General features: G+C 35.3%; 1 protein-coding gene across 1 annotated transcript in view; it reads right to left on the bottom strand.

Moving 5' to 3' along the window:
- Positions 1 to 17,561: 17,561 nt before the first annotated feature.
- The window catches only part of LRP1B (LDL receptor related protein 1B), a 1,967,638-nt gene continuing 1,963,750 nt past the window's right edge, over positions 17,562 to 21,449 (bottom strand). Inside the window, exons 90-91 of the mRNA XM_007946050.1 lie at positions 19,230 to 19,328; positions 17,562 to 17,702 (exon numbers count right to left, since the gene is read on the bottom strand). Coding sequence (XP_007944241.1) covers positions 17,562 to 17,702; positions 19,230 to 19,328 — 240 coding nt within the window. The remainder of the gene's footprint in view (positions 17,703 to 19,229; positions 19,329 to 21,449) is intronic.

Genomic DNA, 21,449 nt, shown 5'->3' with positions numbered 1-21,449 from the left:
TCTATAATGTCATATCATGTATCTTGTCCCATGAAAATGATTTTTGCAAAGAAGAAATAACACATATTTACCCAGGTCTTTTTACAATCTTCAAGCCAAGAACTTGAGATCAGATATAGCCATCAAAGTGAGCAGAGCCACCCTGTACTTCATCATCCTTATCATAATAACAGCACTAAAATTATGCAAGTGCATATTTATATATATGAGGTGTAGAATTTCTTATCAATATCTCTTATGTTATGACTTACTGCTTGAATACAATTTTAAAATTCAACTAGTGATATTAAATAAAATTACCCTGTATTTTAAGAATAAAAATTAAATAAGTAAGAAGGCTGCATCTTAAACATGTTGTTGTTGTTGTTTGCCGTTGAGTTGTATCTGACTCATGTGACCCCTCCTTGGATTTCCGAGGCAGTATCACTAAGGAAGTAGATTGCCCCATCTTCCTTCCAAGGAGTGGCTGGTTTGTTTGAACTGCTAACCTTCTGGTTAGCAGTTAAGTGCCTTAGGCACTATGCTACCAGAGCTCTTTGGGTTAAATTTGGTAATGCTTTCTTCCAAGATTCACCAAGGCTTTAACTCATATGGTAATTTAAGGAAACAATGTAGCTTGGAATTATGAAAAATACAGTCATGAAATAAAAAGTACATTCTTTCAAAAGACAATAATTGAAGTAAAGATAGAGTAATTATTTTATTAGTCTGTTAAATAATTCAGTCAAAAGTGGAGGGTACAATTTGGGTACCTTATTAATTATTCATTTTCTGTGTTCTACAAGTTGTAAGATACTCATTCAGTTAACTCAATTGGAAGTACTTGCTAATATCATCAATCTCCTCATTTCTGAGTGAATCATTAATTTTATGAAGATATTAATCCAACATCATTAGAGCGACAGGCTAAATTTGAGTTTGTATTTTTTTCCCTTAAACAGTCCTACTTGATATTTGATGAGTCTACAAACAATTTTTTAATACTTCATTAGGTTATAACTTTGCACCCACTAAAGCTGATGGGATCCTAAGATCAACAGTGACAATAACATTGTTATTGCCCTGTGGATACAGTCAATAAACAACACAGATAGCTATTATATGTGAAACCTTTCCTTGCCACACAGAATCATGTTTGTTGTGCTTACATTCATATGGGACGATTGTGTTCCCATGTGTTTAACTCATATGTTCAGTTGTGTTCAGTTTTCTGCTTGCAATGTTCTGATAACCTTGCATATTTAATTGTAATTGAGAGTCAAGTAACTTGTACAGGGTTTGCATTTTAATTAGCTATCAAATGAGTAGGGAGGCTGTTTGTCTAGATTTCCTTTCTTTGTACTAATTAATTGGGGGTCAAGGGTCAGATCCTGTCTTGCATCCATTGAAGACATTTATTTCAAATATTTATGTACCTTCACTTACAAGCATGAACTAAGAGTTCATTCTATATTCTAATTTAGGCCAGAAAAGAAGCATTTGTATGAATGTGCAGGCACAGTGCTCCAAGTAATAATGTTAGCAATGTAAATATTCAAAAAGATTTTTGTTCTTGGTAACAATCTCTAAGATGAATGAAAGTGTGTGTTATTAAAAGAAAAAAATCAGCAGGCTGGAAACAACCAACAGACAATTATTATATCTTAATTTAAGTTGAACATAAATTGTACATTAAAAAAGGGTGAATAACTCAAGATTGGAGGATTTCATGTAGTAGAAATGAAATGGACAGTTACAGCAGTATTCTGCATTACCTATCACAAAAGCATTTCCATCCAAGTATTTAAAAGTGAAATATGTAAGCAGTACCCATTTGTGGTACAGTGAATTGCTTAGTATGGCCCTTAAAGCCATGGTCTTTGTAACTCCCAGCAGAAGAGTGGGTGGGACGATGCAAATGTCAGGTGTTTGTTACCCACCAAGGAGGTTAGATAGCTTGTTAATAATGTAAGTAAGGTATATGACACCCTTTGGGGGTGGGGCCATGCAAATAAGGTGTATGGACCCTGATGTGAGGATTGGTCAGTTTTACCATCCTGCTAAGCTTAAAATTAACCATCCCAGAGGCTGAAAGGAGGGACCTAATTACCACCAAGAACAGTTGGAACTGAAGTGCACACTGTGATCTTATGTTGGGAATTCTCTTGACCTAGGAGACAGAGAAAGAGAAGTGTAACACCTTGCTGAGACAGTAAAAGGCAGAGGCAGAAAAATAGTGGCAGCAGAACCAGGAGACATGCAGGAGAAGGCTCAGTGTACATCCCAATCCACAGAACAAGAAAGCTGAGGGCCTTTGGACAGGAGGCTTATTGGAATAATGAGGTTCTTCTCGGCAATTATTGGCAGAGAGGAAAGAGTTTTGTAACACTTGAATGAGCAGGACAGAAGCCAAGGGACCATGAGGTCAAGAGGCAGAGGTCCAGGGAAGACATGCCTGTAGGCACAACAGAGAAGAGGCTGCCCTGGTAAAGAATCATATTCTGTGTCTTTTCTGAGCCTGAATTGTTATATGTTACTTCCCTAATAAACTCCTTAATTGTGAGTATTGTCTGGGAGTTTTGTATGGCCATCTTCTATCAAACCCAAGAGAGAAGAGAGTGCCATAGGAGGATGGTTAGTGTCAGAATTGGTAAAAAGTTTGGAGTTGTTGTTGTATGTGCCGTCGAGTCAAACCCGACTCATAGCCACCCCTCCTTGGGTTTCTGAGGCAGTATCACTATGGAAGTAGGATTGCTCAACCTTCCTTCCGAAGAGTGGCTGGTGGGTATGAACCGCCATCCGTCTGGTTAGCAGGCAAATGTCTTAGCCACTATGCTACCAGAACTTCCATAAAAAGTTTGGAGAGTGGAGATATGTCTGATCTCTGCCTCTTAGGAATCAGCCTTGAGCTGTTGTTGGGATAATGATCCTCTTTCCTTTTCGTGAGGTTAGGGGAACTCAGATACCACTGGTAGCTATAGCACTGTAATACAATTCAAGTAATTATTTTAAAGCTATGCTTTGCCTTTTATCTGGACTCTGGACTTGTCAAAAAAAAAAAAAAAAAATGCTGATGTAGAGTAGATTCTGACTTATAGGAACTCCCATTGGGTTTCCTAGGCTGTATATCTTTATGGAAGTAGATTGCTCCATCTTCATTCACCAGAAGGGCTGGTAGGTTTGGACCACTGACCCTCTCTCTGGTTAGAAGTCAAATGTCTTGGGCTTGAAACCATTGATCTTCTGGTTAGCAGCCAAATGCCTTATCCACTACACCACAAGAGCCCATTACCTGGACTTGTAGCTCTACTTAAATAGTTTATTTACAAGTATCAGTCTTGTAAATAATTAAAAAATTCAAAAAAATTATAAATATGTATACCTGGCATATAAATTTCTGTTTGTCATTCCTCTTTCAAGAAACATACAGGATCCTTTCCATGCTGTTGTGGGCTTCTGCAAAATGTGATGACTGATATTGACGGACATATGTTTTACTGTGTATATTCTCAACAATAAAATAAATAAAATTTAGAAAAAACAACAAAAAAATATGGTAGGTAATCAGTTTCTTGAAAGTTAATGTTATTGTTAGGCCATCCAGCCAGTTTCTACTCATAGCCACCCTAGGTACAACAGAACAAAACATTGCTGGTTCCTGCACTGTCCTCACAATCACTGCTATGTTTGAGCCCATCATTGCAACTGCTGTGTCAATCCATCCTGTTGAGGGCCTTTCCCTTTTTTTCAGTGACTCTCTAGCTTACCAAGTATGATCCTTCTACAGGGATGAGTTTGTCCTGATAATATGACCAAAGTGAGACATCTCTGACCATTCTTGTTTTCTCAGGAGCATTCCTCATAGCTTAGTCTTTAAAAGGTTGTTGTTGTTGTTGTTGTTATGTGCCGTCGAGTCGGCCCCAACTCATAGCGACCCCTCCTTGGGTTTCCGAGGCAGTATCACTACGGAAGTAGGATTGCCCAACCTTCCTTCCGAGGAGTGGCTGGTGGGTTTGAACCGCCAAAAGGTAGAAAACCAAAATATGCTGTCTCCATTTTTTTCTAACAAACTTTCCCTTGTTCAAATTAAACACCAATGTAAGTCTTTAAAAAAAAAAAAAAAAAGTGAAGATGATTTAGGTCTCTGAAAGAAAGTAAACAAGGATTTGGATCAACAATGACCATGTAGTGCTGTTGTTCCCCCTTAAGAGTGAAGTTTTGATCATTCTAATTTATGTGGATTGAAACGAATGCATTTTCTAGCTCAGTAGCTACAAAACAATTACAAGAGCCTATTTTTCTATTCCTATGTAGATGACATACCTCAAAAAATAATTACATTTGAAACTACAATTTTTTTAAATCTGGAATAGTCCACTGTCATCTGTTATAATACATCTAATTAAAAAAAATGGGAAAAATCACTAATCTTTTAAATCTTTGTGTACTCATCTCTGCAACTCCACTAGAAATTTGTTATTGCTTCTGATTAACTCTTTTGGCCAGAGGGGGGGTGGTTTCAAGAGATCTCATCTAAGTATCCTTATTATAATCACTTTTCCTACACAAATCAGACATGTCATTGTCATACCAGGTGCTAAGTGATCCCTGAGTACACTAGATCTACTCTGAGATAAACTCTAGCCAGAAATGTATTACCTGGTTATCATGTTGTTGTTATTAGGTGCTGTCGAGTCGTCTCAGACTCATAGCGACCATATGCACAACAGAACAAAACACTGCTTGGTCCTGTGGCAGCCTTACAACCCTTGCTATACCTGAGCCCATTATTGAAACTGCTGTGTCAATGCATCCTGTTGAAGGTCTTCCCCTTTTTTGTTGACTTCCCCACTTTACCAAGCATAATATCCTTCTCCAGTGAGTGATTCCTTCTGACAATATGACCAAAGTAGGTGAGATGATGTTGGACCATTCTCGCTTCCAAGGAGTATTACAGATGCACTTTTTTCAGGACAGATTTGTTAATTATTTTAGCAGTCCATGGTACTTTCAGCATTCTTTGCCAACACCACAACTCAAAAGGATCACTCTTTGGTCTTCCTTATTCATTGTCCATGTCTCACATGCATATGAGGTGATTGAAAATACCATGGCTTGGGTTAGGTGCACCTTAGTATTAAAAAGACATCTTTGTTTTTCAACACTTGAAAGAGATCTTTTGAAGCAGATTTGCCCAATGCAGTACATTGTCTGATATCTTAACTGCTGCTTCTGTTGGTGTTGATTGTAAAACCAAGTATTATGAAGTCTTTGACAACTTCAATATTTTCTCCATTTATTGTGATGCTTATTTATCCAGTTGTGAGGATTTTTGTTTTCTTTACATTGAGGTGTAGTCCATACTGCAGATGGTAGTCTTCAATCTTCACCAGTAAGTGCTTCAAGTCATCCTCACTTTGAGCAGGCAAAGTTGTGTCATCTGTGTATTGCAGGTTGTTAATGAGCCTTCCTCCAGTCTTGACACCATGTTCTTTTTCATATAGCCCAGCTTCTTGGATTATTTTCTCAGCATACAAATTGAAAAAATATGGTGAAAGGATACAGTCATGACACAATCCCTTTCTATTTTTAAACCCTGCTGTATCCCCTTGTTCTGTTGGAACAACAGACTCCTAGTCTATGTACAGGTTCCTCATGTGTACAATTAATTTTTCTGAAATTCACATTCTTCTCAATGTTATCCATAATTTATTATGATCCAGACAATAGAATGCTTTTGCATAGTCAATAAAACTTAAGTAAACATCTTTCTGGAATTTTCTGCTTTCAGCCAAGATTCATCTGATATCAGCAATGATATCCTTCATTCTACATCCTCTTCTGAATCCAGCTTGCATTTCTGGAAGTTCTCTGTCAATATACTGTTGCAACTGTTTTCGAATTATCTTTAATAAGATTTTACTTGCATATGATATTAATGACATTGTTTGATAATTTCCACACTCTGTGGGATCACCTGTCTTTGGAATGGGTACAAATGTGGATCTTTTCCAGTCAGTTGTCCAGGTAGCTGTCCTCCAAATCTCTTGGCATAGCCAGTGTGGCATCTGTTTTTTAAAACATGTCAATGGGTATTGCTTCTATTCCTGGAGTCTTGTTTTTCACCAATTCCTTCAGTGCAGTTTCAACTTCTTCCTTCAGTACCATTGGTTCTTGATCATATGCCACCTCCTGAAATGGATGAACATCAACCAATTCTTTTCTGTACAGTGACTCTGTATATTCTTTCCATCTTCTTTTGATGTTTCCTGCATCCTTCAATATTTTGCCCATAGAATCTTTCAGTATTGCAACTCAAGACTTGATTTTTTTTCTTCAGTTCTTTCAGCTTGAGAAATGCCAAGTATGTTCTTCCCTTTTGGTTTTCTAACTCCAGGTCTTTGCACATTTCATTATAGTAATTGGCTTTGTCTGCTCGAGCTTCTCTTTGGAATCTTCTGTTCAGCTCTTTTATCTTGGCATTTCATCCATTTGCTTTAGGTACTCTCCATTCAAAGGCAAGTTTCAGAGTCTCTTCTGACACCCATTTTGGTCTTTTCTTCCTTTCCTATCTTTTTAATGACCTTTTGTTGTCTTCATGGATGATGTTCTTGATGTCATCCCACAATTCCTCTGGTTTTCAGTCATTGGTTATCTTAATCCTCCATAAATAATAACAAGTAGGGGACATGATAATTTTTGGGGGGCAGTGTCCTGTTATCTTCATCAGTTTGGATACCATATCCTTCAGGCTTCAAAATTTGGAATAGTTTCTTTTACAATTGCAAAGTTAGTGTAGTCATCTGCACAGGTCATTTTTCAGCATTTAGTTTTGCTTTCCATTATTGAGCTCTGTGGCTGTGAATTGGCTTAAATTTTAAAACTGAGTAAGGGATCATGGTTTTTCCTATTGCTGTGGATGATTTTAATATTTTATGTCCAAGCTCTAGATTTATTTTAGTTTAAAGGTCAAGTAACATAGTCATGTATTGCCTACCTCCCTGCCACCAGAAACACCATGGTCTGTCAGCCATTGACACATACACAAAGCACTCCAGTTTGCACCACTCTAACCTTACTATTACAGTAAGTTTACTGTAACAGTTACTGTGAACAGTTTTCTTCTGTTGAGTTAGTGTTACCACTTAAAAGTTTATCATTCTGAAATCTCATTATTCCCCTGCCACTAGAGAATCCAGTTTCAGAAAACATCCAATTCTTGGAATCTGTGAACATATTATCTTCCATGGCAAAAAGGACTTTGTAGATATAATTAAGTTATAGGCCTTAAAATAGAAGACTATCCTAGATCATCCAGGTAGATCCAATTTAATTACAGAACCATTAAATGCAGAGAGCTTTCTCTGGCTGGAGGCAGAAGGACTGAAGAAAACAGAAGAATAACATTCCTGAGAGAAATTCAAAACATGTTTGCTAGGTTTTATATATAAAAGCCTACATACTAGGACCAAAGAGATGTTTCTGGGAACTAAGTCAAGACCCCAGCTGACAGTCAGCAACAAAACTCAATCTCACCATCACATGGCATTGGATTCTGCTATTAACCTGAGTAAACATAGAAATAGATTTTACCCAGAGCCTTCCTATGGAAGCTTGAGTGACCAGCATCTTGATTTGAGCCTTGTCAAATCCAAAATAGAAAAAAAGTTAACTCGGATTTCAGACCTATAAAACTGTGAGAAAATAAATTTGTTATGTTTTAAGATACTAAACTTGTGTTAATTTATTGTAATAGCAATAAGAAGTTAATACATGGAGCGACTAAGTACAGCTGAGGAGCAAGTTATCAATGCAAGGCTAGAGTGAGAGATGAGATGAGAGGATGTGAGGTGAGAAGCAAGAGGGGTCTGATGCATCTTCAAAGGACAGCCTCTGGAGAAGCGATTGCTATCAATCTCTGGGGATGAGTCCTAAGGTATGGAAACTTAAATTATGAGTACTTGAGAACACACAATACTCCAAGATATTGCAAGAGTCTATTAGTTAAAGAGGGGACTAGCCCTTTTAAAAGGCAACTGACAAGAAGTCTTTAATTTAGTCATTTGTAGTTTTATCAAAAGTTTTTTGAAAGGGCTAAAAATAGTGACAACTGATGACTATGCCAGGCAAATCATTGAAACTTTTTAGGTAAAATAGAGCTAATTAGAAAACAAAGCAGCAAACAAATAAAAAACCTTTTGCAGTCTATATTTTTTCTAATGAAACTGAGTGTCCACACAGTAATAAATAAATAAATAAATAAATAAATATAAACTGTGCCCCTCCCATAGCATTTAACTCTCAACAAAAAAAATGCAGAGTCCTTGCATCTGTATTAGCAAATAAAGCTGACAAGCCATCCTTCCACCAAACAGTCAGTGCTTCTTGAGGGAGACAGGTTATTGCCTCTGATTTAAGCATATATGTTCCTTCAAAGAGTGATAATTCCAGAAAACAGAGCAAATACCTGGGACTATTTTCAAGAAAAGGAACAGTTGCTAAGGGCATAGAAGAAGACTGAGACCTTCCTTTTGAATTTGTGGAAGGGTTAAAGCATAACAAAGAACCAGATATATGAGCGGGAAGGTGAACATAAATTATAGGGTGAACTGAACCACAGCATACAGGAGCACTAGCAGGTGTGTGCACTGCTCTGCTCAAGTTAAGTGCAAGCATAGAAATATGAGAATGAGAATAATCATCCTGGGTTGAAAGAGAGACTCACTAGGATATGTGGGAGAGATGTGGACCAAGTTATAGTTCCATGAAAGATTTTAAAATGGGATGAAATGGGCAGAAAAGGGAGGTAGGTAAATACTGCACACCGTATCTGAAGTACAGCATTGTTGCTAGAGAATTCTCTCTGTAATTAAGCTTTAGTAAGTGAAAAGATACAAAACGCTGTGGCCAAAATTTAAAAAACTCCAAATATACAGAAGGAATGCTGCCCTGTGAAGAGGAAGGCAGAAGATGGAGTGATATAACTACAAGCAGAGGAAAGCCCAAGAAAGCTGGCAACCAGCACAAGCCAGAAGAGGCAAGGAAGGAGCCTTCCCTCCAGCCTCAGGAGAGAATTTGGCACTGCCAAAGTCTTGATTACAGACTTCTGTCCTAGAAAACTGTGGAAGAATCAGTTCCTGTGGCTTAAAACACAAAAGCAAACAAAAACCAATTCGATAGGACAAGGAAAGAATGTTTCTTTAAAGAATTGATGCAAAAAGTGGTATTTTTTAAAATGGCTAGCACTGTGGTAAGAAAACTTACTACTATGACACCTCAGCAGAAAACAATGAGGAGAAAATACAGTAAATAGAAAAAAAAAGTTAAAAAGAAGATGAGTAAGATATAAAAATGACTATATGAACACAATTGGATTCATCACTGAGGCATGTGCACACTCACACACAGCATCACACCCAGAGATCAAAAGACAAATTGAGTCTATAGGGGGAAAAATTGTTTAAAAATCCATAATGCAGACCAGAAACTTGAAAACTACTTCAAAAATGAGGGATAAAAACACAAATAAATAAACAATTAAGATGATGGATGTAGCAAAGAAAAAAAAAATCTAAGAAATGTAGGTGTTTCTGTGGACAGAAGTAATAAAGACAATCTTCAAGAAAACAAACTGCAGTTCAAAACATATTGTAGTAGGCAGAAAAAATAAATGAAAAGATGTGTGCATATTTGGCAAAATATTTTAATTTGTTGTTTTGTTACTATTTTTTGATATTGGGAAAATGTTACAAAGAAATGAAAAGGAAAGTAAAAAATAGATAGAAATCTGCTCCATCTCAGATTTATTGGTTTCCTCGGAAGGAAGGTTGGGCAATCCTACTTCCGTAGTGATACTGCCTTGGAAACCCAAGGAGGGGTCGCTATGAGTCAGGGCCGACTCGACGGCAAATAACAACAACAACAACAACATACTGAATGACAGAATGCACTGGGACAAGTTTTACCTATTTGGTAAGAAAAGGGTTGGCCGCAGAAATGCACATCCAGCTGAGTTGACATTTACGAAGGCCAAAGCTCCGCAAGCGTACCACACATAAATGCTTTTGGTAAATATACTTGATTAGAATCACCAGTAAAATAAGGTTGCTAGCAAAATAAAGTAATTAGAAAGGAGAAATTATGTGATAAGAGGAATGACAAGATTTAAAAACAGAAGGACTAAATGTAAAAATAATTAAAAATATTCCAAAGATTTGATTAAAGAAGACAACATGTACCACATGAAGCATTTTCTAGATCAAACCACAAATTATATAAACAAAAACACAGAGGTAAATGGCAGGAAATCCATAACTATACAATAACAAATAAGAAACAAGTGGGAATTCCCTGGGTGGAGCGAATGCTTAAGTGCTCAACTACTAGAGTGAAGGCTGAGGGTTCAAACCCACCCAGAGGCACCTTCAGAAGACAGGCATGGTGATATACTTTCTGTAGATAACAGCCTTGAAAACACTATGGAGTAGTTCTACTCTGCACACTACATTGCCAGGAGTTGGAATCAACAGTAATTAACAACAACAACAACAACATAGATAAAAGTATTAATTTGTGAAATTCTAACTCAAAGATTTGACATGTTTGAATTTTAAGTAAAATAAGAGACAAGTGCTCTATTAATGGGATGTGAAAGCCTGTGTGCATGTATGTATGTGTAGGTGTGAACATAAATTGTAGGTATACAGATTTGCACAACCATAATTGATACTTGTATCCACCTGCCACTCCTCGGAAGGAAGGTTGGGCAATCTACTTCCATAGTGATTCTGCCTTGGAAACCCAAGGAGGGGTCGCTATGAGTCAGGTCTGACTTGATGGCACATAACAACAACAACAACAACAGAGATGGAAGTTACTCTGATTTGAAATCTCAAGTCATTTTTTACCTAACTTCTGACATTTCTAAAGAGCTCTGGTGGGCCAGTGGTTAAAGCATGGGCTGCTAACCAGAAGGTTAGCAGGTGGTACTCTGTCTTATAGGGTTGTTACAAGTCGAAATCTACTCGATGGCATTGTTTTTGTTTTTGTTTTTGTTTTTAATCTCTGACTCATGACAAACTCATGTGTTTCAGAGTGAACTGCAGTCCATAGGTTTTCCATGGCTGCGAGCTTTTCAAAGCAGTTTCTCAGACCTTTTTTCTGAGGCAGCTCTGATTGTGTTGGGACAGCCAAATTTTTGGTTAGTAGTGTTGCACTTTCCCATTTGTCCCACCCAGCACTTCTCTTTTAATGCTCTTCAGTGAGAAATGTGTCTCATCAGTCAGATCAATTGAAAAGTAAAATGTGCATAGTTTTTAAAAAAATATCTCCCAAATAGCATTAAACTCCTAAATTTTATTCTTATTTATATTTCCCAGTTCATTCTGTATGAAAAATATTTTCTGTCTTGTAAGTTTTTAGGTTACTCACCTGAATAAGCTGTGTAGCAATATCATACTTTGAAAGGTTAAATAGTTATAATACTGGTTCTGCAGGCTACTACTGCATAAATAAACTGGGGATCAAGTTGCATTACCAAGCCAAAAACCAAACTCACTGCCATCGAGTCAGATCTGACTCAGAGCACCCCCTCCTTCGGTTGCCGAGGCGGTATCACTATGGAAGTAGATTGCTCAACCTTCCTTCCAAGGCGTGGCTGGTGGGTTTGAACTGCTAGCTTTCTGGTTAGCAGTCAAATGCCTTTAGAAGGATTAAAATTGATGATTAAAACCACATAAGAAACTACAGCTAAAAAATTGTCTTGGGGGGAAGAAACAACTAAAGTATCAGCATTGAATTCCTTCTATTAACCATTATATTACAAACCCCAGACTAAAAGGTGAGACTATCCCTCAGACATAATGGACATATTTTAATCACAGAATTTATCAAGTGGACCATCTTTAGTGAATTTCTTTTGATTTTTGACCACATTTGTTACCAAAAAAAAAGGGATTCCCTAGAAACTCTCAATTCTTCAGAATAAATTGCAGCCATATAAATATCCACTATACAAAAGCTCCACTGCTCATAGGTCAATTTGTCTTACCATGATGGTTCATGTGTTGCCCAGAGGCAAATCTGCTTCAAGGGACCTATTTAAAGTATTAAAGAGCAAAGATGTCACTTTGAAGACTAAGGTGTACCTGACTCAAGCCATAGTATTTTGAATCGTCACATATGCCTGAGAAAGCCGGACAATGAATAAGGAATATCAAAGAAAATGTGATGCCTTTGAATTGTTTTGTTGGCTAAGAATACTGAAAATACCACAGATTGCCATAAGAATGAACAAATCTGTCCTGGAAAAGTGCAGCTGGAATGCTCCTTAATGGTGAGAATGGCCAGACTTCATCTTGTTTATGTTGGTCACATTGTCAGAAGGAACCAATCCCTGGAGAAAGATACAATGCTTGGTAAAGTGGAGGGTCCACAAAAAGGGGAAGACCCTCAACAAGATGGATCGACACAGTGGCTACAACCATGGGCTCAGGTATAGCAAGGATCATGGAGCTGGCACAGCACCAGGCAGTGTTTTGTGCTGCTATACACATGGTCGCTGTGAGTCGGAGAGGACTCGATAGCACCTGACAACAACAGCAAACCAGAGACCTCATTTCATCTCTTTTTCTTTCTTTACATTGGATACACGTACAGCACGATTTAGAGGACACGTTTCTGGGCCTTTTAGTATGATTACATCAAAAACTAAATATTTTTCTGAACAAAACTTTCCATTCTTTTTTGAATTATCTTTATATTTTATAGACAGGTTTTCTGAAAATATTATCCACAGATTAGCTAGAAGCAATCATAAAAATAAAGCATTTTTTTCTTTTGGTTCTTTTTGTTATTTTATTGTTCTCCTCATACCCAAATATGCTAAAGAAATATTTTTTTTGTGTGTGTTATACTAACCACAGCAAACTTCACAAGGAAATGCTTAGGTTTCTCTCTCTCTTATAAGTTATAATTAAATATGCCATATTTAAATAACAATTATTATTCTACTTTAAAATTGGAGCATATAAATCAATATTGAGAGAATCATTGTTAACTAAACTGATGAAAACTGGAAGGCACGTAGGACAAAGTACACTGCTCTGAAAAAATGGTCAATTATATTTAGAGCTTTGAATAGGTTTATTCATTAGGGTTCAAACCCCTGGTGAGAAATTGCCTTTCCATCCCAGACACACAGAATCAGAAATCTACATTTTAATAAGATCCTCTTGTGATTCTTATGTATATTTTGCTCAACTCTGTGGAGTAGTTACTTTCTTGTACTTTAATATTTCAAATAAAATGACATGAAAGAGTTAATTTTGTGTATAGTACCAGTAATCTTAAAAAGTAATAAAAGTTTGACATCTAGAGTATCTGTTTAAAGATATAGAAGCAGCCAAAGCAGAAAGGCAAACCAACTGTCTTTGACTGCAAATCATACTGACCCTATAGGGATGAGTAGAATTGCCTTATAGGATTTCCAAGGCTGCAAATCTTTACAGAAGCACATCCTGCAACATACTTCTGCAGAGTGGCTGGTTGAACTGCTTAATTTTTGGTTAGCAGCCAAGTGCTTTAACATCTGTACCACCAGCCACCAGGACTTCTTGTAGAGGAGAAAGAGGATTTAAAAAAAAAAAAAAAAGTCTTTTTTTTTTTTTCAATTTTTCTATTTCCTCTATCACATATTAGTGATTTTCCATGTTAGAGATTTGGAAATAGCAGGCATTTATAATAGCTATAATACACATTTAGTATTGAACTTCTTCCTATCTGAATCATCATAAACATGGATAGTAAATTTCCTAGAAGAATGAAAGCTTAAATCTCAAACTCAAGGTCAAATTCAAGGACCAAAAAAGCACACATATAACCAAACAGAAAAGAAAACGTAATCATCAATGATATAAAAATAATCACATATGAAAGACATTTACATAAATGAAAACGGCCCAATTTATCCTAAACTGTACAAGTTTGTAATGAAACTTTTATCCTTAGTAATGTTTTTTTTAAACTACATAGACTCTTTACCAATACAAACTCCTAACTCATGCATCATCAGCATTAGAAAATTAAAATCAAAAGTTGGGGATGCTATCATTTTCTTGATGAGGAGCTTTTTTGACTCAGCTGTTCCTGCTGAGAGTAATTTAATGGTGGCAGACAGAATGTAGCTGTGCATCAGCAGTTTTTAGTGGGAGCAATTTTGTTCCCTAGAAGTTATATTTGGTAATGTCTGCAAACTTTTTGGTTGTCACATCTTGAGGTGAGGTTTAAATGATAGAGGATCCTGCTAAACACTCTACACTGTAGAGGGCAACCCTCCACCACAATTATTTGGCCAAAAGAGGTAAGAGTGCCAAGGTTGAGAAATCTTGTTCTCCATGAAAAGGCATTTGGGGAAAGAAGTTCACCAGAAGGCACTCACTGTTATAAAATGTCTTCCCCTAAAGCTGAAGTAGTAGTAAGGAAACATTTCGTTGATGGCATCTGTGGAGAAATGCCACTATAAAGGAGAGTTATATACCTAAATTTCTCAAATTTACATGAGTTTTTGTAACAGAAAATTGAAATAAAGTTAGCTAGAGCTATGGAAATACACTAAACTATGTGTGGTTGACAAAACAATCTTCATTCCTTAAAGTTTGAGTGTAAAGTAACTGCAAATAGAAAGACTATGGACTCTGATGTGAACTTTCATGTACCAGAACGGCATGGTGAAGCATAACGTGCAAATAAGGATGATGAAGGTATAACCAAAACCCAGTTACCATCAGGGTGACTCTGACTCATGATGTTCCCATGTGTGTCATAGTACAACAGCACTCTATAGGGTTTTTACTGGCTGATTTGTCGAAAATAGAATGCCACTCCATTCTTTCAAGGTGCCTTCAACCATTTATACCACCCCAGGACTCTATGAAAGTGTAAACCCATTGCCATTGAGTGGATTCTGACCAATAGCGACCCTATAGGACAGGGTAGAACTGCCACATAGTGTGTCCAGGGTTGTAAATCTTTATGGAAATCGATTGCTTCATCTTTTTCCCATGGAGTGACGGTGGTTTCAAACTGCCAAACTTTTTGGTTAGCAGTCAGATAACCTCTGTGCCACCAGAGCTCCTTATGAAACTATAAGGGTGTTTTAAAATATGAGGACCTTCTAAATAGGGCCCATGGCAAAAACAGAAAAAACAAAAACATCCTGGCTTCTGACTGTTTTTCACCAGCACCAATACCCTGGTATTGAATAGGCTATCAATGTCAGATCCACCAGCCTTCTGGTTAGCAGTCAAATGCCTTAGCCACTATGCCTCTTTTACATTTGTAGTGTCTAGTCTGATGCTCCAATGAGATTTAACAATGACAACTCCACTTATAAAATAATGTCTAAAGAGCCTCTAACGGAATTGAGTTTTTCACATAGTACAATTTCTGACAATGGGAAAGAGCAGCAAGAGCTTTGGTTTATTGCAACAACTGTCATAGTACTGTGTATGTAACCTGTCTTTATTGCAGTATAGAGTCTAAATGACCACAGTTTAAGTTAGGAAAAAGTAAAAAGTCAGGGGACTGCTTCTGCTTCAAAATGAAGGAAAATACACGATGTATGAAATGGCTTCATGTAATTTTTTGAAAATTAAAAAGAGATGAGAGAAAATGCCTTTTCAGTTGTGCTGTGAAAACAATGTAATGAAATCAATCATTCTCCAGAGTGTGTTCAAATAATACAACAAAAATTCTCTCTCACGTTCACTATTCACTTTTCAATGGATATTTAAGCTACATAGAGAGAGGAACTTACTTATTTTTTAAAAACTACCCAACACAAGCACTTAAATATGTAGAATTTCATTTAAATAAGTCAGTCAACAATTTTTATAAAGTATTTGACACTTCATTGTAGAAACATAGGCAAAATGACTATTAAAACCAAAATGAAAAATACTGTTCAATTTAAAAAATGTACTTAAACAAGAACCTGAAAAAGTTTATGATATGCATAACATTGTTCAAGCAAAATTGCACTAGTATTACATAAATCAATAGTTTATAAAGGCCTCAATATGGCAAAGTTTAGAAATAGGTAGTATGCATGCACATAGTACAACAAAAGTCTCTTTATAAAACAGCAGGGCCTTTTTTTTTTTTTTTTTTTTTAATGCTTGTACAAAGGGATAAAGAGCAACCACAAACATATTTCATCTGTTAAGTTAATACATTATGACAGCTAAAAGTCAGTCATGTCCATTAGAGGAACAAAAAAGCCCTCCATACTTTGTGAATAAATCTTTTGTGCCTTTAAAGATATTTGTATAAAAATGCTATTCTTTTTCATACAACTTAAGTAAATCGTACTTGTTTCAATCAAAATTTGAACAACAAAAAAGAAAAAAGTGAAGTGTCCATGTGTTTTGCATAACTGAAAGAAACCAGAGTACCAGAGTTACTGGTACAACATTTCTACTCTCCACCTTTGATAATGGGCAGATAACTGTTCTCTAACTATCAGAAGATTTTTTCAGAATATTTTTTGATAGGGCAAATAAGATTAGTCATATTGTCTCTTGAAACTATTTACCACTTATTCTAAACAAAAATGACTCTTTGCTTCTTCCTTTAGACCTAACAAAGAGACTGCCTTTGTTTAATTGAAATTGTTATCAATTTGTGTGCTTATATATTATTCTTTAGTATTCAGTATGGTAAAAGATTGGGTTAATCTTCTGCAAAATGCATGTGGTTGGGAAGAAATACGTAAGATTTGAGTACTCAATGAATGCCCTCTTGTGCTGTAGGCTGGCTATTGCCTCAGGGCTTATGGAGAATAAAATGTCATATCCCATAGCAAGCATGGTCTCTCCACTTTGGGGATATTTTTGATATGTTCTATCAGTAAATATAACTATTTTTTACAGGGTGTATATATTTGATATACCACAGAGTCCACTAAATTTTGGAAAATATAGTTATCTTTTCATGCAAATTATTAATTTTATATATTTTAAAAGTTTTTCCTCAAAAATCTTCTCTATTACTTGGCAATCTAAGTCTAAGTTCAAAGCAGATGATGCTGAACTTGTGAGTGCTATATATTTCAGCAGATCTGAATCAATTTTAATGGGCACAAAGAAGAGAGTTGACCAATCATTCTTCCATTAATTTAAACAGAAAAATAAATTGACATTATAGTACAGCTTCCAGATTATATAATGTAAAAGTGCAGAGATCCATTTTAAGTAGAACCAAAAATGTTCATATAAAATAGATTGCTCATATTCACCCTACAAAGGGATATGTTGTTTTAGTATTAATAAATTCAAAGGTGTGTCCTATCAGCAGCATTTGTTGTAAATTTTACTGTAGTGCAGTTCTTTTTCATAAAAATACCATACAAATGGTCAATCAAAAGTCATCAGCAAAAAATAAAAAACAGAAAACAATTAACCAGGGGAAAAAAAGGCAAAGGAAAGACGTAATGCTGATGCCAAAACAAGTACAATACTGTTGGAACATACAAAAGTAATCCTTATATTTTATACATTTATACAGCATATAAAAGGTTTTGCTGATTATGCCACTGTCTCTCTTATTCCAATTTCTATTTTCTTTGGAAGCAGTTCTTTCCTTTCATCAACACTTCCTAAAGAGTTTCTACAGTTTTGGCCATCCATATATAATTTTGCATACACTGGATTGGAGTAATTTGTTGGCTACAGGAGAAAAAATAAACAAGTATAATGTTATTAGCAGCATTGAACACATTAATCATTTCTTTTCTAGGATGTCTATCCTTAATACTAAACATGCATATGCAATATATTTAATGTGCCAAATGGTAAATATTTAAATAAATTAAATGCTATGTTTACTGGCTTTAATCTACTTTAGCATGGTATCAGATGAGGACATAATTCCATATTTTTCAGGTAACTTGTGAACCTGAAGTGGCCTTTCATATAATATGAGAAAACTGAAGAAATAATACTATATTCATTGAGAGTTTATTTTAAAACATAAAGAGTTAAACCAAATTTTCTTTTTGGTTTACCTTAAAACATAAACAGTTAAATCAAATTCTCAATTTTAGTCAGTATGTTTTTCCCTTCACTGCAAGCCTATTGTTGACGTGTTGATATGTTTATAGAACATCATCTAATTGCTTGGTTCTTATAATTTTTCAACATGAAGTTACAAACAAGAATACACAAAATAAAAATGAGCAAACTTATATTGCTCTAATAGATAAAAACAATATTTTAGATAAAGAATAATATTTTTGTTTCAATACAAGCTATGCATACTTATCACTGGAAAAAAATTTTTAACTCATTCCGAAGAATTGTGATGAACACAGTCCTGTGAAATTTCATGGACACTTGACTGCATTTTGAAGACAAATTGAGAAATGTAGAAATGAACTCTTTCATTTGAACAACATGTGCAATGTTCATTATCTTACTAATTGTGTCTTACCCCCAAAATGTATTGTCTTGAGTTTTGTTTTATTATTATTATTTTTTTTTACTTTCCACAGCAGTACATTAAGTCTTAGTTACCACAAAGAAACACTTTAAAATGTTAAGCATGCAAATGAGACAAACATGGTTAACAAATGAGGATGAAAAGCAGTTGTTGAGGAAGTAGTGCAGGGAGAGTACTCAGTCCTAGAAATAACTCTTCTGCCTAAAATGGACTATATGCAACTGCAGACAATCTATGGACCCCAGTTACTTAATTTTTTACATTAAAAAGGTTTAATTAGATGCTCTTTAATTTCCCAATATGATGCCACATTGTAAAGTATATTTGTGAGGAACTGTCCATCAAATGTGTATCTACTAAACAAAGCATCTTAATAGGGAATGGATGAAACCAAACATATACTTAAGTTTAAGTCATTCAGTTGAACTTTCTAGCTAGAGATGCCATTTCAAAAAAAAGAAAAAAACAGCAATTATTTCATACTTATTGTTAAGGGGCTGCAACATTTTCTAATTCGTAAAAGGAATATTTCTACCTAATGGGTTGTCAAAAATGATAAAATATTTTATATATTATCTTATGTAGGCATAGGCAGGTCACATAATAAAAGCCCCCAATTTTAATGCTGTTTTGAAATCTCTTGTTAATTAAAAAATCAATTAAAAGCAAGTCTCTATCAAGTCTAGTAATCAGCCTTTGGTTGTGAGAGGCTCTGGGATGGAATGGATATGGAATAATGAGTGTTCTTCTCTCACCCCAGCAGTTAGTGGTCCTTTCAGATCAGAGTTTAGGTAGATGGGCGGCGCTGTGTGGGGAAGCTTGAAAGCACTGGGCCCTCCCCCTATGTACCTGGCCTGTATGCAAACAGAGAAGTTTAGTTTCTGATCTAATAACATGGAACGATTTTTCATTGACATAAATTCATTATAAGTCATTAAGCCCATATAAAAATACTCTTTTGTGCTGTAGCATAAACTATCTGTTCATGTTAGCTTCAATAATTTTAAAAAAAATTATTATCATTGCCTCATAGTTAGACTTTTCTACTCTCTTCAGCTTATCAGCAAACTGTTTTCCTCCTAGAATTCTCCATTTAGTTCTGCTTCTTTAATTTCATCCTCCACAAATAAATAATATCTTTTCTCACAGTTCTGTGAAAAATGTGCCAGCCTCCCCCAATTTTCATTGGAAAATGTTGACAATATTCCATTCTGGTAACTCCAATATTTGATTGCTTCCAATTAAAGAAAAATTCATCATCATTCTGTAGTTTCATGGTAAAAAACAAAACAAAATGAAAAAAAAAAAATTTTTTCTTTTTGGGAAATCAGACTATGCAGTCTGAGATATACCAATTAGTGATTACATCAAAGGCAATGAGTAACCCTGCTTAGGTCTAAGGGCAGAACTAGCAAATATGGTAGACACTGATATTCACTTTGTATTTATAAGCTTTATATTTATAAGTGCTCCAAAATATAGTAATAAAAAGTTAGCCAAGAAGATGCATAATATGAAAATATTCATGAATATACATCTTTAAAAAAAAGTAACCATCCACTCTTAACACTGAGTAATCACAAAGTTTGGGACAAAAGCAAGGATATCAGTAAAACATTTTTAACATGAAATAGTGTTGATTCTTTATTCTCCTCTGCAAAATTTTCATTTAGAATATATTGAAAATAATCCAAATAAAGATTGGGATGCATCTGAGATGAAATTAGTATATACTAATTCCTTTGAGGTCTGGTAGCATAGTGGCTAAGACACTTGCCTGCTAACCAGACGGCTGGTGGTTCAAACCCACCAGCCACTCCTCGGAAGGAAGGTTGGGCAATCCTACTTCCGTAGTGATACTGCCTCGGAAACCCAAGGAGGGGTCGCTATGAGTCGGGGCCGACTCGACGGCACATAACAACAACAACAACAATTCCTTTGAACTCTTCAAGCAATTCAGTGATTACCTCTATAGTCAAATCAATTTTATTAATTACTTCAATTATTTTAATAAAAAAATACCATTAGACAACAGATTTCACCTATTTTGAAAATAGTGAAAATCTTTTCTCTATAAAAAGCTCATTTATATGTAATATTATATATATTTGACCACATAATAAATATATTAAACTACATTATAACACATTACATTGTCCAAATATAGTTGACCATTAAGATTGTTTCCATGTGGTCATCTTCTTCTCACAAGTATTGATAACTATCAGGACTAGCTGTGTAGCTGTGTTTTCTGCATTACTTATTAGGCAACAATTCATATTTACATTTTTCATATATCAGGAGCCAGCTGGAATCAGCCTTATAAGTAAAACATTTCAGTTCCTTCAGTTAGTTAGTCAACAGATTGTTAAATAAATGTGTATTGAGTATTGTGTATTCAATACATGAAAGTATAATTGAAAGTACTGCATTTTCTTTTCTTCTTGTAGAATAAGAGTTGAAGTTTGTTTTTAATGGAGTACTAAAAATCTATTCACTGTAAGTGTTCAGAAATTGGCTTAATTCTTCATCAATAGATAAAAATAATGGGGAAAATGCTCTTTCCTTATGAAAAGTATGTAAAGTATGTCTTCATTAGTTCACTTTATAATTATTTATGCTGTATGTTATCACTAAGATAAATGCAAAGAATTTGAGAAATGTATTTCTTAAAATGTCTGTTTCCTTCATATATTATCAAATAACAATGTGCATAGTATATGTAAGTCTTTCAATTTCAAGTAAAGAATACAGAAACTAAGGTTATCAGTATTTATTTCATGAGATATGTCAGATGTAGGAAGTAGTTAGTGAGTTAATAATTAATAGTAACTATATAATTATGTTCTAATCAGGAAAAAATTATTAAAATGTTTTCCAATGGTGCAAAACTTATCCCTGCAATAATGCTTGATTTCTTTTCATTGAAATAAATAGTTGAGCATTGAGGAATCACTTTCAGACTTAGAAAGTGT

This window comes from Orycteropus afer, unplaced genomic scaffold, assembly GCF_000298275.1.
Source record: "Orycteropus afer afer isolate SDZICR_OR568_19922 unplaced genomic scaffold, OryAfe1.0 scaffold00148, whole genome shotgun sequence".
NCBI classification, from domain to species: Eukaryota; Metazoa; Chordata; class Mammalia; order Tubulidentata; family Orycteropodidae; genus Orycteropus; species Orycteropus afer.
This window is presented reverse-complemented; position numbering and strand designations above follow the sequence as displayed.